The sequence below is a fragment of the Megalops cyprinoides genome, chromosome 5, assembly GCF_013368585.1.
Source record: "Megalops cyprinoides isolate fMegCyp1 chromosome 5, fMegCyp1.pri, whole genome shotgun sequence".
Classification (NCBI taxonomy): Eukaryota; Metazoa; Chordata; class Actinopteri; order Elopiformes; family Megalopidae; genus Megalops; species Megalops cyprinoides.
This window is the reverse complement of record NC_050587.1, coordinates 26,460,944-26,475,448: the sequence shown is the minus strand read 5'-3', so window position 1 is coordinate 26,475,448 and position 14,505 is coordinate 26,460,944. Positions and strand designations below refer to the sequence as shown.

Below are 14,505 nucleotides of genomic sequence, written 5' to 3'. Positions count from 1 at the left end.
TCAGTTCTGCTTGATGTAATAAAGATGAATGTTTTTATAATCAATGTGTCTCTTTTTGCATCTTCTGAAGATCCTTCAGTAGTAGAGAGGTGAGACACTCTAGGAGACTGTGGAGAAGGTGACTAAGGACTCTTGCATGGTGGCTTTGATTTGCAAATGTAGCTTGTCAGACTATAAGTGTCCTTCGATTTACAGTCCACAGGCTCTGTGGCATTTGAGGATAAGCATTAATGATATGTCATGGTTAAGAGAAAGGATGGGAGTAATGGTTGATAATCACAGTTAGAAACAAAAACATAACTTGCCCTGCTGAAGTTTCTTTTTTGTTTTAAAAAACCTGCTTATGCCACAATAAAAAAAAACCAAAAACTGGAGCTTCTGAGCTTATGATGATTTTAGAAAAAAAAATACATAGAAAGTATGTTGCTAAATCAGAATTACAACATTACTAGTGTAGAGAAACTGAGCCCAAACATAATTCCAGATCAATTTTACTTTTTTTACACAATGGTGCAAGGTTAATATTGAAGTTGACTAAATTGATCCTGAATCGATTGTTGGGACAGAAAGCACCTGAGCAGATTGAGGTGTGTCCACATGAGCTGGAAGAAAGGAGATGGGATATTAGTAGGAGGTGCAAGAGATGCTGGGATTGGCTAATGCTGCTAGGATATGCTGAAGATGCAGGGACATGCCAGAGATGTTGAGACATGCTAGAGAAGAGATATTGCACCATGCTGAAGATGTTGGGAGATTCTGGGGATTCTGTGATATACTGGGGATGTCAGAATATGCAGGAGGTGTTGTATATAGTGGGGATTGTTGGATATACTGGGCACACTGGTCCAAACAGACACAGTGCAGATAATGAGCCCCCGTCAAGGAAGTAATGTCTGGTCTATCTCCAGTCATGTGACCGGGCCAGGTGATGCTTGCTCACTCAGCTGTCTCTCAGAGGGCAGTGAGACAGCAGAACACTCACCACTCCTGCAGTGCAGTCATGTGAGAGCTGTTTCCCTCTTGCCTGGTCATTGAAACATTTTGCACACAAATCCACAGTCAGCTCACACAAACCGCCAAGCTTTTCAGCAGTACGGTCATCAAATTTTCACTCATTTACTGTAAGAGCACACTGTATGCTGGCTTCAGTGCACACACACACACACACACACACACACACACACACACACACACACACACACACACACACACAAACACACACACACACACACATACATATCCACTAAAGGGAGCATGTGAACCATTTGCAGAACTGCAAGCTGAGAGGGCACTGCAGGTCACTAGCCAGTTCCGTCTTAAAGCTAAAACGGTCTCTCCCTGTCTCTCTTTCTTAAAACTAAACCTGGCTCTCTCTGTTTCCCTGTTTTAAATTACACCTGGCACTCTCTATTTCTCTGATTTAAAACCAGAACTTGGCTCTCTTGGTGAGGTGCCATAAAGGTAAAAAGTCTTTAACTGGCTACTCCAAGGGGGGATAGCAGGTTTCCCTGTTATTTTAAACAAGTAAGTTTAACTCTAAAACCAATGGTGAGTGACAAGAGACTGAAAAAATGTCACATTTGGGGTTAAGATATCAATCAAATTGATAATAAATTTGCTTGTCTGTACTGCAGAATCAGCAGCAGTGGGGAGGGATGAAGGGGATTATAATTCCAAAATAAAACACTCCCATGTATTTGGAAACAGCATCTCTACCCTCAACTATCCTAGAGGACTTCTGTGGGGACTAGTGCTGTTTTACAAATGCAAATGCTAACACTACAGCCAACAGCAACAAGGGCTCCTGTTTGTGTGGGAATGAAAAAGATATAGGCCAACTGCAGTTGAGGGTAGTGGTAGTAGGGGGGTGGCTGTGGTGGGTTTTTAGAGAAAGGAACTCCTGCCCCACACACACACACACACACACACATACTCCTCCTGTTTTTAACAGACTCAGTTACTGTAAATGAGTTCCAATTAAACAAAAGCGAAAACTAGTTTTGTTTTTACATGCTCATTTCTAGAAAAGGCCTATGACTTTCTGAGTGCTCCGACACATTTCTCAGTCTTGCTGTGGTTTTTGAACAAACGATGTTGAGTTTTTTACAACATAACAAAAGCCACAACCGTGCATCACCTTGCTGAGTTTTTTTTATTTTCTGTTAAAAAAAGAGAATTAAAAATAATTGGTGTAGCACACTGGCGCAACCGGACTTCCCGCTCCTGTTGCGCTCAGTATGTGAACTCTCATGGTAAAACAGGAAAACATTTTATCTGCATAACATTATATACAGTATCACTATCTATAGTATAATCTTAATTATACGGAAAATGAAATAACTAGGAGACAGAGACAGACAAAAAGTGAGAGACAGAGAAAGAAAAAAAAAACAACCCTATGTACAAAGTTCCATTTGTTTTAAAGCAAACATGTTTTTTCATCAAACTACTGACAGATTGATCAATAAGACCCTGGGAGTGTTTCCACATGGAGGCACAGCTGGAAGATCTTCATTCATTTACTCTGTCTAACCTCTGCAGCACAGGCTTCCTGTGATTCACAGGCCGCTCTATTTAAATGAAAATTAGGTGAGCTAATGACCACTGCAAAAAACAACCACCCGAGATGCCTCTGACAAAATGTCACTGATTAAGTCTCTAATTGTTCTTATGAGATGGAAGTTTCAGCATACTCCTTTTTAAAAAAGGCAGTTAAGTTGCTCATAAACTATAAACTAAGACAATTATGTTTTGTGCACATATGCCAATTAAAAGCCAAATCAAATGTCAAATGTCATTTTTACCCTCCTCCAGTAGTGTTTTTGGAGGTGCACAGGTGATGAACCAGATGTAAAGGAACTTGATAAAGTGATAAAGCGTCCTTAGATAAGGTATAACTCCTTCACTTACTGCTCACATCTGAGTATGGAGACAGGTATTGCTATGACTCCTGTTATCACTTGCATCAAGTTCAATTTCAAATGTGTTCTAGTGACCAATGTATCTTAGTATATTTGGCTTCTGTTGCCTTGTCAAGTTGCACAAGTTAACCTGTGGTAGGGCTTGAATGGTGTTATGCTCACACTCACTGGTCTGTGAGTGTTGTTAGCCTGGTCTGACACTGTTGTTCATTTGACTTGAATGGTTTCATTTATATTCTGTTGTGCTGGAAGTTGCGCTGGATAAGAGTGTCAGCTAAATGCATATAATGCTATGCAATGACTCCATGCTTCTGAAGCCTTCACAGAGAACTGGGCTTTATGTCATTCACAGCTGTACAGGGATGTGGGCATATCAGTGCTGAATGAAACTGCATGTTAAATTGCATTGATTGAATGTGACTCATGCTGCCCACTAACCCAAAATTGAGAGGCATTCCTGCAATCACACAGAGTGTGAAGTGTGGTGGACAAGTTGTGGAAAAGTTACCTGAAGGGCAGTCAGTTTCCATGACCTGTGAGAACCATGCAGATATGGGATTTTTCTTTGTGTTGATTTCATTCAGTAGATGAATTGTGAACTGCAATGGATGACTCTGTTATTAGCCTCGGGGTAACAGAGGCTGTGTGCTGTGCTTGCTTTTACTTTTATAATGCATAACAGAGGAAGTTAGATTTTGCACAGAGTCACTTCCTAAGACATAATTCTATAATATCTATCCTCCTCTTTCTGAATTCACTGACTGCCACATTTCATTTAACCAGCACTTAACAAATTAAGTCATCTGTCATACCTGTGGTATATCCATCTGTTTGTGTAACTTTTAGAAATAGTAAATGTGTATGACTGAAAGTACCTGTACAAGCATAACAGTAAGGGATTACAGTTCATTTTTTATACAGAAAAAAACATGCCTCTTATTGAAAATGGTGTGTGCAATAATGGAATGGTGAACATTTGCATTTTGTGACAAGCAGCATCCAGAAATCTGTAGCTGTTTCTTTGGTATGACTTTGCATATTTTTCAGATTATCAGAATTTCCTGCATATTTCTATTGAAGAGTAAAGGATGTAAACAGCTTTGATCAAGACAAACACGTGTCATGCATAGCTTTGCATATTTGTTGCATAAATGTCAATATTTCTTACAAGTTTCCTTCTATCTGATATCTAGCAAGTGACAGACTTTATTATTTAATATTTACTTACTAACTATATTTGACCAAGATAAGTTTCTGTTGAACATATATACCACTTATTGCAAACATATACACAGCAAGACTTCCAGGTTCCTGTCAAGGGCTACCAGTATTGCATTTTCACAGTGATTTGCTATAAAGTTGCAGAGATTTACCAACATCTATGCACTTTAGGAATGCGGTCTGCTGAACCTTATGTGCACAGAGTGGTGGTATCCATGTTTAAAAACCGTATGTGCATCTTCGTCTCAATCTCAATGTTGTTGAAAATCTGAAACAATACAACACAAAAGCTTAGTTAGGAAATGCCATTCACAATAACAGGCCACAACCCTGTGCATGGCTATCATGCATGGTTTCTCATCGAACATGGTGTTTCTCCTTGCTTACAAACCTTTAGAAAATGCTCAAAAGTGATTCCTTCATAGAATTCATCTGGCTCCTGAAAACAAATTAAAGAAAACTGGTGTGAATGCACAACCTGCACTGCACATTCACATACATGAAAGAGGAATTCAATTGACATTTAACTGTACAAGCTGATAATAAAAGTAAGAATATGTGACTACCAGGGGATTCCAAGCAGCTCACTGGTTAAGGTGCTCACCTTGAACGCAAGCTGAGCTCTATGGCCTGAGTACAATCCCACCTGTCATCAGCCAATGATGGCCGGGAGCCCACAGTGGCAGAACAAATTGACTTCCTTCCATCTAGGACACGGGTCATTTCACTGATCTTGAGGCACCTGAGGGACTCTATGATTCGTCAGGCACCTATGAGTTGCTCGAATGATGTCAGTAGAGCAGGAGCTATCTTCCAATGAGCGCCCACTCAACTGTAATAAACTGTGTGACTTGTAGTGCAAAAAATAGCCAAAAAAAACAGCAGCGTGTGAATGTGTCGGGGAATTGTATTTGTCTCACCTCAGAGCCCACACTTGAGTGCAGAGGCCGCTGTGGTGAGACAAGCCTAGAATACACAACTGCCAATTCCAAAAATAGAGTTACATTAAAGGGGAAAAAACAATATGTGACTAGTGAGGGGCGTACTCTGGGGAATGACGACGACACTGTACCATGTGACCCACAGAGATGCTGGCCACCTCCAGCATGGCGGCGTCTGCTATAGCTTTAGCTGTTTCTTTGCCCAGGGCACCACTTCGAGAAAGGAGCTCTTCTACCACCTACAGGGACATACACAAATACACAGGTCACACACACACACACTCATACACACAGGTCACAACCACACACAGGCAGACGAACGATTTGCATAAACAGACACAAAGGTCATGTATGCTGACAAACAAGTATACACAAATCATAGACACACACACGTGTCACACATACAAGCAGATCTACTCATACACAAACACAGACACACATGAAAGCACACTCAGGTCTCACACACAGACACTGGTCGTACACCACACTCAGACAATGCCAGTGAGCTTGGTGTGAGATGAAACTCATAGTGAGATTACACTGATATGATAGTGAACTTTTTGCCTTACATGTCTGTACTCCTCCAGGGTGATTGTTCCATCATTGTCAGTGTCATGCATGTTGAAGAGAACTAAGGAGACAGAGGAGACAGTTCATTTTCCATATGTCATCAGAACGTTTGTGAGTCATCCTTTTGAAAATTCCTGAACACATCGTACATAGTACATAATGTCTAAATAATGTTTATAATGCATTTTACTGACATGTGTGCCTGTAAAATGCCATAGCTGTTCAGCTGTACCCATCAAACACACAGTATAACACCACAAATCATGTATGCTGAAAAAAACAGTTATTTCTGATTTAAAGATTATGTATCTTTATATATTAGACTGATACTCATTTTCCTACGTAAGTTATAATCTCTTCAGAAAATAATTTTCAATTCAAAATCAGAGGTTTGTATCAACTGATGTTAAAAATAATACTCTTAAAAAACATTTACAAAGCTAAATGAGGCTAAAAGATTCAAATGTTTTGGCATTGTGACTTCACCAGTAAGTGATAATGCTCTGTTGGCACTCTTTATATGCATCTAAAATGTCACTGCACATGGGTAAATTAAGTAGTCAAGAGCTAACAATCAGTGTCTGTGTTGTCAGTAAGGACATTAATGAGTTCTTACCATTTCAAAGAAATACTATCTTTTATATTCTCTGCTTCTGCATGTCTGCAGTGTATGTAGTATGCATTTTGGGTAATGACACTGATAATAAGGCACAGTATGTATCATAGGTGTTACAGAATGTTATAGTGAGTGCATGCAGTGTGTAAAGTGCGTGTACAGTGTAGTGTGTGTGCGTGGCTATGTATATTGCATGTACAGTGTGTTACAAGATGTGTACCTTTTGGCAAGTGAACTTAATGATGAGTGACAGTGTAACAATTGACCGTGCTGTTATTGTCACTGCTGATGTGACTAAGTCACAACGCTGATGCTCATGATGGTGCCTATGTTAGTCATTAGTTACAATGATGATGTAATGACTGTGTTTAAGCTAGTGACACATGATGGTACCAGTGATGGCGTTGACCTTAGTCATGGTGATGACCTTAATGACCTTAATGACAGTGCTGGTGTTGGTGATGCGCAACACTGCCTACACTAGCGATGAGTGACAGTGATAACATTAATGCTGGTACTGATATTAGTATGAATGACGATACTGACATTAGCAACGATTGGCTCTGCTGGTGTTATTGACGATACTGACATCCCTTACGCATGATCGTGTTGATGTTAGCGACCTTGCCCACGTTAGTGAGGAGTGACAGTTCTGTTGTTAGTTGGGACTGTTATAAAAGCTATCTTACAGCGCAATTTCTCCCTCCGCATCCCCGCCCTCTCCTCCTCGGTCATGTGCAGCCTTGGGGGTCTGAAGTAGGACATAATGGTCAGAAAATCTTCGAACCCAATCTCCTGGACAGAGCCCTTGCCGTTTTTCTGAAGGTTCCTGTCAAAATGTTAAACATGAATTGAATGAAGTGAAATGAAGGTATTTATATAAATTCAGAAAAGACGAAGTGCACTGTGTCTCAAACACTCATGTAGCATTGCCTTCTTCAGCAAATTCAACTTCAAAAGATACCATCAATCAACAGGAAGGGCACTTGAATCTGAGCCAAAACGCTGCAGGTGTTCATTCCAATGGGGGCATTTCTATGTCATGCAGGAACAAGGAGATGAAGCTGAACTGTTTTCAGCTCAAATGTTGGTTTTTAGTGTCTCTGGAAAATGATGTCTGCTACCCAAATATCTTACAATAATTATTTTCAGGTGCTGTTTCGTTTGATTACATTTTTTTTTCTCACTGAAAGACTCTTTTCTGAAGTCTTGAATTAGCTTGTAAGTATTTTTTCATTATTGCTGTGTCTGAAAGCAATGTGGAAAATTGCGTTCTCTTTAGGAACAGACAGGACACACTGAGGGCCATGAATTGTAATCCTGGTAGTGGAGAACAATCCCCCTCTCTCTAACTATATAATGAACACTAGAGCACCCACTACCTCCACCTGTCAGAGATCTCAGTCACTTTAGTGTGGGTATCACAACACAGCAACTCAAGACTGAGTTGGCATTTCTTTCTATTAGCACATGAAGTAACAGAATTTATTTATTTATTTGTGTGTGTATGTGTCTTTTCTAGGGTTATCAAAAACCCGCGTTAATTTCGATGAATTCATTATAGAAAAAATAACGCATTAAAAAAAAGGCAGAATAATCGCACTCTACGATGCCCCTTGACCCCATACATCACTGTGTATTTAAACATTTATCATACCCAACTGCAGGCTAGCTAGGTTCTTTTATATCATACACGGAAACGTATCCACATTTACGCTGTCGGTAAATGCGAATTGAGCTCGCACTGGTGTAATCAATGATTGCATTGGAACATTTGTAAAGTGGAGTGATACATGTAGAGTCAAAAGTGCCAGTGCTGTTATACTGAATATCAGCACTCATGGAATGCCTCTTGTCCAATCACATTACTTGGTTGGAACTAACTGTTGTATAAAGCACAATTTGAACATAAAATGCTTCTCACGGCAAATATTGATATATGCAATCAATTTAGATTAATTAATCACAAATCATGTAATTAATTGGATTAATTTTTTAAATCGCTGGACAGCCCTAGTTTTTTCCTCACCTACCTTTTGTCAAAGAAGGCCTCAATAATCTGGCATCGAATGGGATTACAGGAAAGATCTTGGATTGTCTTGAAGTCTTCTCTTCTGCAAATAATACACAAAGTTTTCCCCCTGTTTAGCTACATTGGCACAGTGTTTATTCATGAAAAGAAGGTGTCACTATCAAATGACAGAGGCAGATTGACATGTTACCAATCACCTTGAAGCCAGAGCATTATATTCCCTGGTACAGTCCAGGTAAAGATAAAATGAGCTCTGCACATGCTCACACACGGACACACACAGACAGACACACACACACACACATATACAGACACACACGCACAGACAGACAGACAGACAGACAGACAGACAGACACACACACACACACACACAGGAATGCACATCACACACAAAGATCAAGTGGAGCAGCAGAAACACCCAGACAGGAAATACTAGTCACAAGGGTGCTGCTCAGTTGTGCTGAGTCTTCACTTGTCCCTGTAGAAATAAGTGGGACGTTTCCCTTACTTATGCATGGCAGCATGCCTGAGTTTACCCTGGGGAGAGGCTTTACCACTTATCTTTATAGTTCAAAAATCTATATGTGAAAGACCAATCAACAGCAGTGCTCCAGCTTTGGAGAGGGCATGGGAAAGTCTCAACAGATTGTCTGTTTAAGAGCAGAGCAACTGAAGGCAGGCACAGATGCAAGGCATAAATGTTGCCATCAAAAAGACATGCCCAGTGAATCACTACTAAAATGGCAGTAGTACACAAGCTGCAGGCAGCAAACGGTCTGGGAATAAACCTTTAATGAGAGAAGGATGACGTGTGACTGCACACTGCAGAATATGCAGGGTTGTGGAGAAAATGACAGGTCCTCAAAAGCCAGAGTAAATATAAAAAAGGAGAACATAGCAACCCCAACCTGAAGAGAGTGAACATTCATTGAATTTAATTATGGTGCAAATCTACTGATTGCTTATGAAGATCTCAAAAAAAAGAGGCAGAGAGAGAGAGAACATGACAACTGGGCTTGTATTTGCAGGTGCAAATGATGTGAATGTATCTTGTTGATTGACTGTGTCAGTCCAGGTCTTGAATCTTTAGTTTCTGCTTTCAAAATGAATCTTGGAAAGCTATTCTATGCATTTATAACTCTCTAAGTGAAAAACAGACTCCCTGGTGTCAGTGACCTGTGACTAATTTCTATGATGTATTATTATTAATATTTTTAACCTATTTATCCCTTTATTTTTTAAATATTGTTATAAAGTTCTTTGATTAGTGCTGATGCATTTTGAGGACAGAGATTCATGAAAAAGAAATATATCAACATACATATCATAAAATCCAAAATATCCATCTATCCAGCAAAAAAATGAATGTTAAATTTAAAAACAAAATATAAAGGCTATATTTTACATCACAGTATCAATAAAAACACTACACAATTTTACCACTTTAATGTATGTACATACTATGAGATATATTAAACAGTGTGTGTAATTTTAAAATGAAAATAGTAAATAGCAGTGATATCTTCTGATACGTGTACAATGTACAATGTAATCTACAATGTACATGGCCTGGACAGTAGACAGAGGGGTTGGGTGTGTGTGTGTGTGTGTGTGTGTGTGTGAGAGAGAGAGAGAGAGAGAGAGAGAGAGAGAGAGTGTCTAATGGTACCGTAGAGTAGCCTCTCCGTGACTCAGCTGTGTGAATCGCCGGTGGAGAATCCCAATCTGCTCCAGAGAGACTGCGAAAAAACACAGGATACACAGCACAATCAAACCCCAGATCACCTAGAGTACCTGTTAACTTACTCATACACCCTACACTGAAAGACATGCAGAGAGGCAAATTTTAGGTGTATCAACTGTGGAACAAGTGATCATAGATTGGTGCTATCTTCCAGCTCACTGACTCCACCACATGGCTGAATGGTGCTACTTCAAGCTACCTGACCAGCCCAGGGAAGCACAACTGAGACCAATTCCCTCATCAACATGGTATAAATGCCTCATCTGTGCTCACTCATGTGGCAAAGGTGCAACAGCAGTGAAGAAATGGAGGCTGAGGTTCAAGATCATTGTGTAGGTTTAAAAGTAGTTATGGGAGACCCCTCTGTCTCTTTTGTAATATTGACTTGGCTGGTGAGAGAGCCTGTTTAGTGTAGTCACATTTTAGTGTAATTACCTGGGATTTTGATTTAGACTTTTAATTAATGTACTGTTTAATGGTTTTGATTGCTTTCCCTGGGATCCATCTTAGCTAGCCAGCCAGATGAGAGTGGAAATACAACCCTCTGCAGATATGTTTCCAATTGGAATTCTTTTTTCCACTCTGTACAATTTTTCCAAGACAAACCCTTTCCCTATACCAAGACAAGTACTTAGGTATGCATTTCCTTACATTTACTTTTACTGCACAAACCATGGATGCTGGGCTTCACCTCTGGTCCCATCACATGACCATAAACTATGAACTAAATGACAAACTTGCTATCAAACTTGCTCTTAGCTGATATTTAAAATCCCTGCTGCATATATTTCAGTTTCCTGATTGTCTCTAAAATGTTTTGCATGCCCTTTTAGTCAAATTTGCTTTTTATTTCAAATGTTCTTATTACTTTTAAAATGTATTTTATTCACACTAACTCTTGTTTTTTTATGCTATCTGGGCCGAAACTGTGAAGCCCTTTGGGCAGCAGGTTAGTTGTACAAAAAGAGAATAAGGTTCTCTGATCTCCTTGACAAGTCACCATAAAACAACCACCCTAACAATGTTCTAGCTGCTGTATCTAGCTGAACTAAAAATGTGGCTTGTAACAGCTTGTTCACTGAAGCAAGTTAGCAAATAGTTCCTTTGGCAATTCTGTAATATGCAAATTAAAGATAAATTCATATGATCTGGGGTTATATTTATACTCTCTCTCATTGCAGGATTTTCCTTGGAGAAAACCAAGTCCTGTAATTTAACAGCAGTAGAATTGTTGACCTCTTATACTTAGCTGGATGTAATTTAAGCTGTTTAACAAACATCAATAATGACCTGACTAATAAAGCAAGTACAAACATACTATAGCTTGTGTATGGCACCCTCCATGTTAATAACATTTCTTTTTTTGGATACAATTATAAATGTAATGCATGCAAGATATGGTGTATTCATCCTTCAAATAGCAAAACAAGTATTTGAAACTGCTATGTGGATTTAAAATTCAAATTTTTTATGTTTCTGGGTATTGCCAACTGAAATGTAGGTCTGAATTTAACGTTTGTCCTTAGCCTTGGCAATAAGGTAAATTAAAATTTTCAACAGTGTTGACCTCCATACGTGTACCTGTTTTGAATTCTGCAGGCTTAAGATTGTCTGTGTCGCCTCCTATTGGGCTGGTGTATAATAAGCAGGCCCAAAACAAACTCTGTAAATCCATTTCCCTACAAATCCCTAAACTTGCCACCAAAGTCCAGAATTCATTCCGAGAATGAATGGTAATTTTGTCGTCACTCTTTATCAGTCTTGCCTAATTTTCAGAATATTTGAAAAACCCAGGCTGAACTTATGGCAAATAGAGAGGGTAAGGTCCCTGTACCTCTCACTGTACTTTTACAATGTCAACTGTACCTTTTCACTGAATCCATAAATAAGAACTTCAGTTATTTTTAATTCTGGCTCTGAAAGACTGTGGCTCTCTCAAAAAACCAGAGGAGGTGAGTTACATTTACTCATTTCACATTACAGACTGAATTATTTATTACTGCAGCTCTACAGCACAGTGAAGGTTCCTCTGCCAAAACTCAGCTGTTGGCATTGAAACATCAACAATTAGATCAATGCAGCCATTTTATATAATACTTTAATTGGAATTTCATCATAATAACTCAATTAATTCAAGTATGATAGCAGATGTCTCCCTGTTTTTTTTTTGCCCACCCCCCCCCCGCCCCCATTGGAGGACCTCTTTATTAAGCTTAAGAAGAAAGGCAACAGGATCAATAATATTACTGAATTACAGCAAGCAGATGAAGGTGAAGACACAAAAAAGAGAAAAAAGGGATAATAACAGAATAAAATAAAGAAAAAGAAAACAGAAAAAAAATATAAAAATACATACAATATTTATCAATGTTTCCCTATGTTTACAGTTCCAGAAATGACTACCAACTATTTCCTGTCAGTAATTTTATTCAAATGACTTGCAAATACTGTGTATCAGAATACTCGCTACTCTTTAACTCTAGTAGCGAAACTTAACTTGGACAGGATTTATATTGGTGTTGGGGAAGTTAACACTAGTTTTATATGCAATATTCTACGGTACTACTTCCTAAGAATACTGCTGCGTCCCTCATCAATAATAGATGTCTCTTTCTCTCTCTCTATCCATGCTAAACTGTATGCTTCATTGCCCAAAGATATTCGCGGGAGCTGTCGATTAAACACACGGACAAGTAACATGGGAATCTACAGTAGAAAACGCCAGGCGATAACTTCACACTTACAGCCTGTTTTTTCAGCAAGGTCCTGAAATTCTTGTTGACTGGGCAGCGATAGAAAAGTGCCCATCGCCGAGGTTCCCCGTTTTCTGCTTGTATAGCCTACCGAAGTCTCTATGCATTAGTTTCGGTGAGCAGAGGTGTCCTCACAAGCGCAACGATCGGCGCAGGTCGCGAAATGTTCTAATTTCGCTGTTGCTGGGTATCGGTTTCTAGCTCGTTCGAGGATATGGTTACGTTAGCCACAGGGCATCCTTCGTTACGAACGATTCTCGCTTGTTTCCCCGCTATCCTACTACGTTTGAATAATGTTTCATTACTCATTTAGTGCGAGATCTTACTTCCGTAAGCACTGCCACCCCCCGCCCCCCGCTTAGGAGTTACGCAATTTTTGTAACAGGAACACATTGAGTAAAGTTGTATTGAGTTATCCTGGAAACTCTGTGACGCACTGTCTTCTTAGGTGACACAGAATGACAGCTCTAATTTCATAATGATAGCATATCGATACAAGAGGTCTTCTGCCGATATGTAAAATGTTGACATACAGAAAGCCACATGGCTCAGAAAGAATAGGCAACTCTAAGTTCCAATTTCATGTTCATAGAAAAGCCGAAGTATTAAGGGTGATTATATGTATTTGTTTTCTGAAACCTTTACCAAACAGTGCCTTGACTGTTTCCTCTGCAGTGCTCATTTTTTCTGGAACCATTCCCCGGTAGCGCAGAGAGGACGCTGCTGCCACCAGGCTGGGGTTATGTTCCACCTGGGAGGTATGCGTGCAAATTCCGCTTAAAGGGCCTTTCCTTGCATTTGTTTACAGAACTCTTTGAACGCTACCACCATAAATGTTGCTCTGTTTGTGTTAATTCATTTTATATTTCAGTGCGTTTTCTATCTGTCCGTGCTTCAGTTTAGAGGACGTCATTCAGTGCCAAAGAAATCGCCCCTAATTTAATAACCGCAGTCATCCTGCATGTATGAGTCAGTCAGACATTCACACACGAGATCAGCGTTGTGGCTTTTGCAATTTCTAAGGGCATCCGTTAGATCAAGCTTTCCGTTTCACACACTAGCAATATCGCAAAGACACCACACGATGGAAGCAAACGCTAGGAAGCACATAGTCCATGCGTGCAGGCTGCCGCACCCCAAATCATCTTGTGGACTTGTCAAAACAATAGTACCAATACTGCAGGACAGCGATTTGAGTGTAACACGTCAGCTAGCGCATGCTGTCAGTTGTAAAGGCTGCGTTACTTCACCATTTAAATAGACAGTAAGTCAAACAATGCATGAGGCTTGCGCAATTATGCTCCACATAAACATCACTAAGTAAGTGTTACGAGATACGCTGCGTTGTTACAACCTCTCTCTTCCTGTTTTTCTTTCTTTTTTTAAGAGGAAGAGAGAAGTGGTAAACACATTGTTTTGCACAACAGCAAAATTGTTTGGCTTAACAGCAGACAAAAACTAGGCCTATTTCTTAATTAGTTTGCAAAGATTTACAAATTGTATTGTTTCTTTAGTTATTTATCTACCTAAGCCCTATCCTTCCTTCCAAGGGAACAGAGATTTAGCCTGTAATTAATTAATCTCTCTCTCTCTGGTTAACCCCCTCTTCCACCACCCTGTCCCCCTAGATAGATTTCCCTGCTAACAAATGGAATGAGAGTGGCTTATCGTTTTGCAAATGATATTGAAAGTACATCATCCTTGTC

The 14,505-nt window shown here is 39.6% G+C and overlaps 1 protein-coding gene across 1 annotated transcript; it reads right to left on the bottom strand.

Annotated features, from left to right (window-relative positions):
- Nucleotides 1–3,068: 3,068 nt before the first annotated feature.
- Nucleotides 3,069–13,174, bottom strand: tescb (tescalcin b). The gene is made up of 8 exons (XM_036528960.1): nucleotides 12,791–13,174; nucleotides 9,972–10,041; nucleotides 8,303–8,383; nucleotides 6,959–7,098; nucleotides 5,653–5,714; nucleotides 5,215–5,322; nucleotides 4,534–4,581; nucleotides 3,069–4,410 (listed from the first exon to the last, which is right to left on the bottom strand). Exons 1-8 carry the CDS (start codon nucleotides 12,852–12,854, stop codon nucleotides 4,333–4,335), a joined length of 651 nt encoding a protein of 216 aa, XP_036384853.1. The 5' UTR covers nucleotides 12,855–13,174; the 3' UTR covers nucleotides 3,069–4,332.
- Between the last annotated feature and the right edge of the window lie 1,331 nt (nucleotides 13,175–14,505).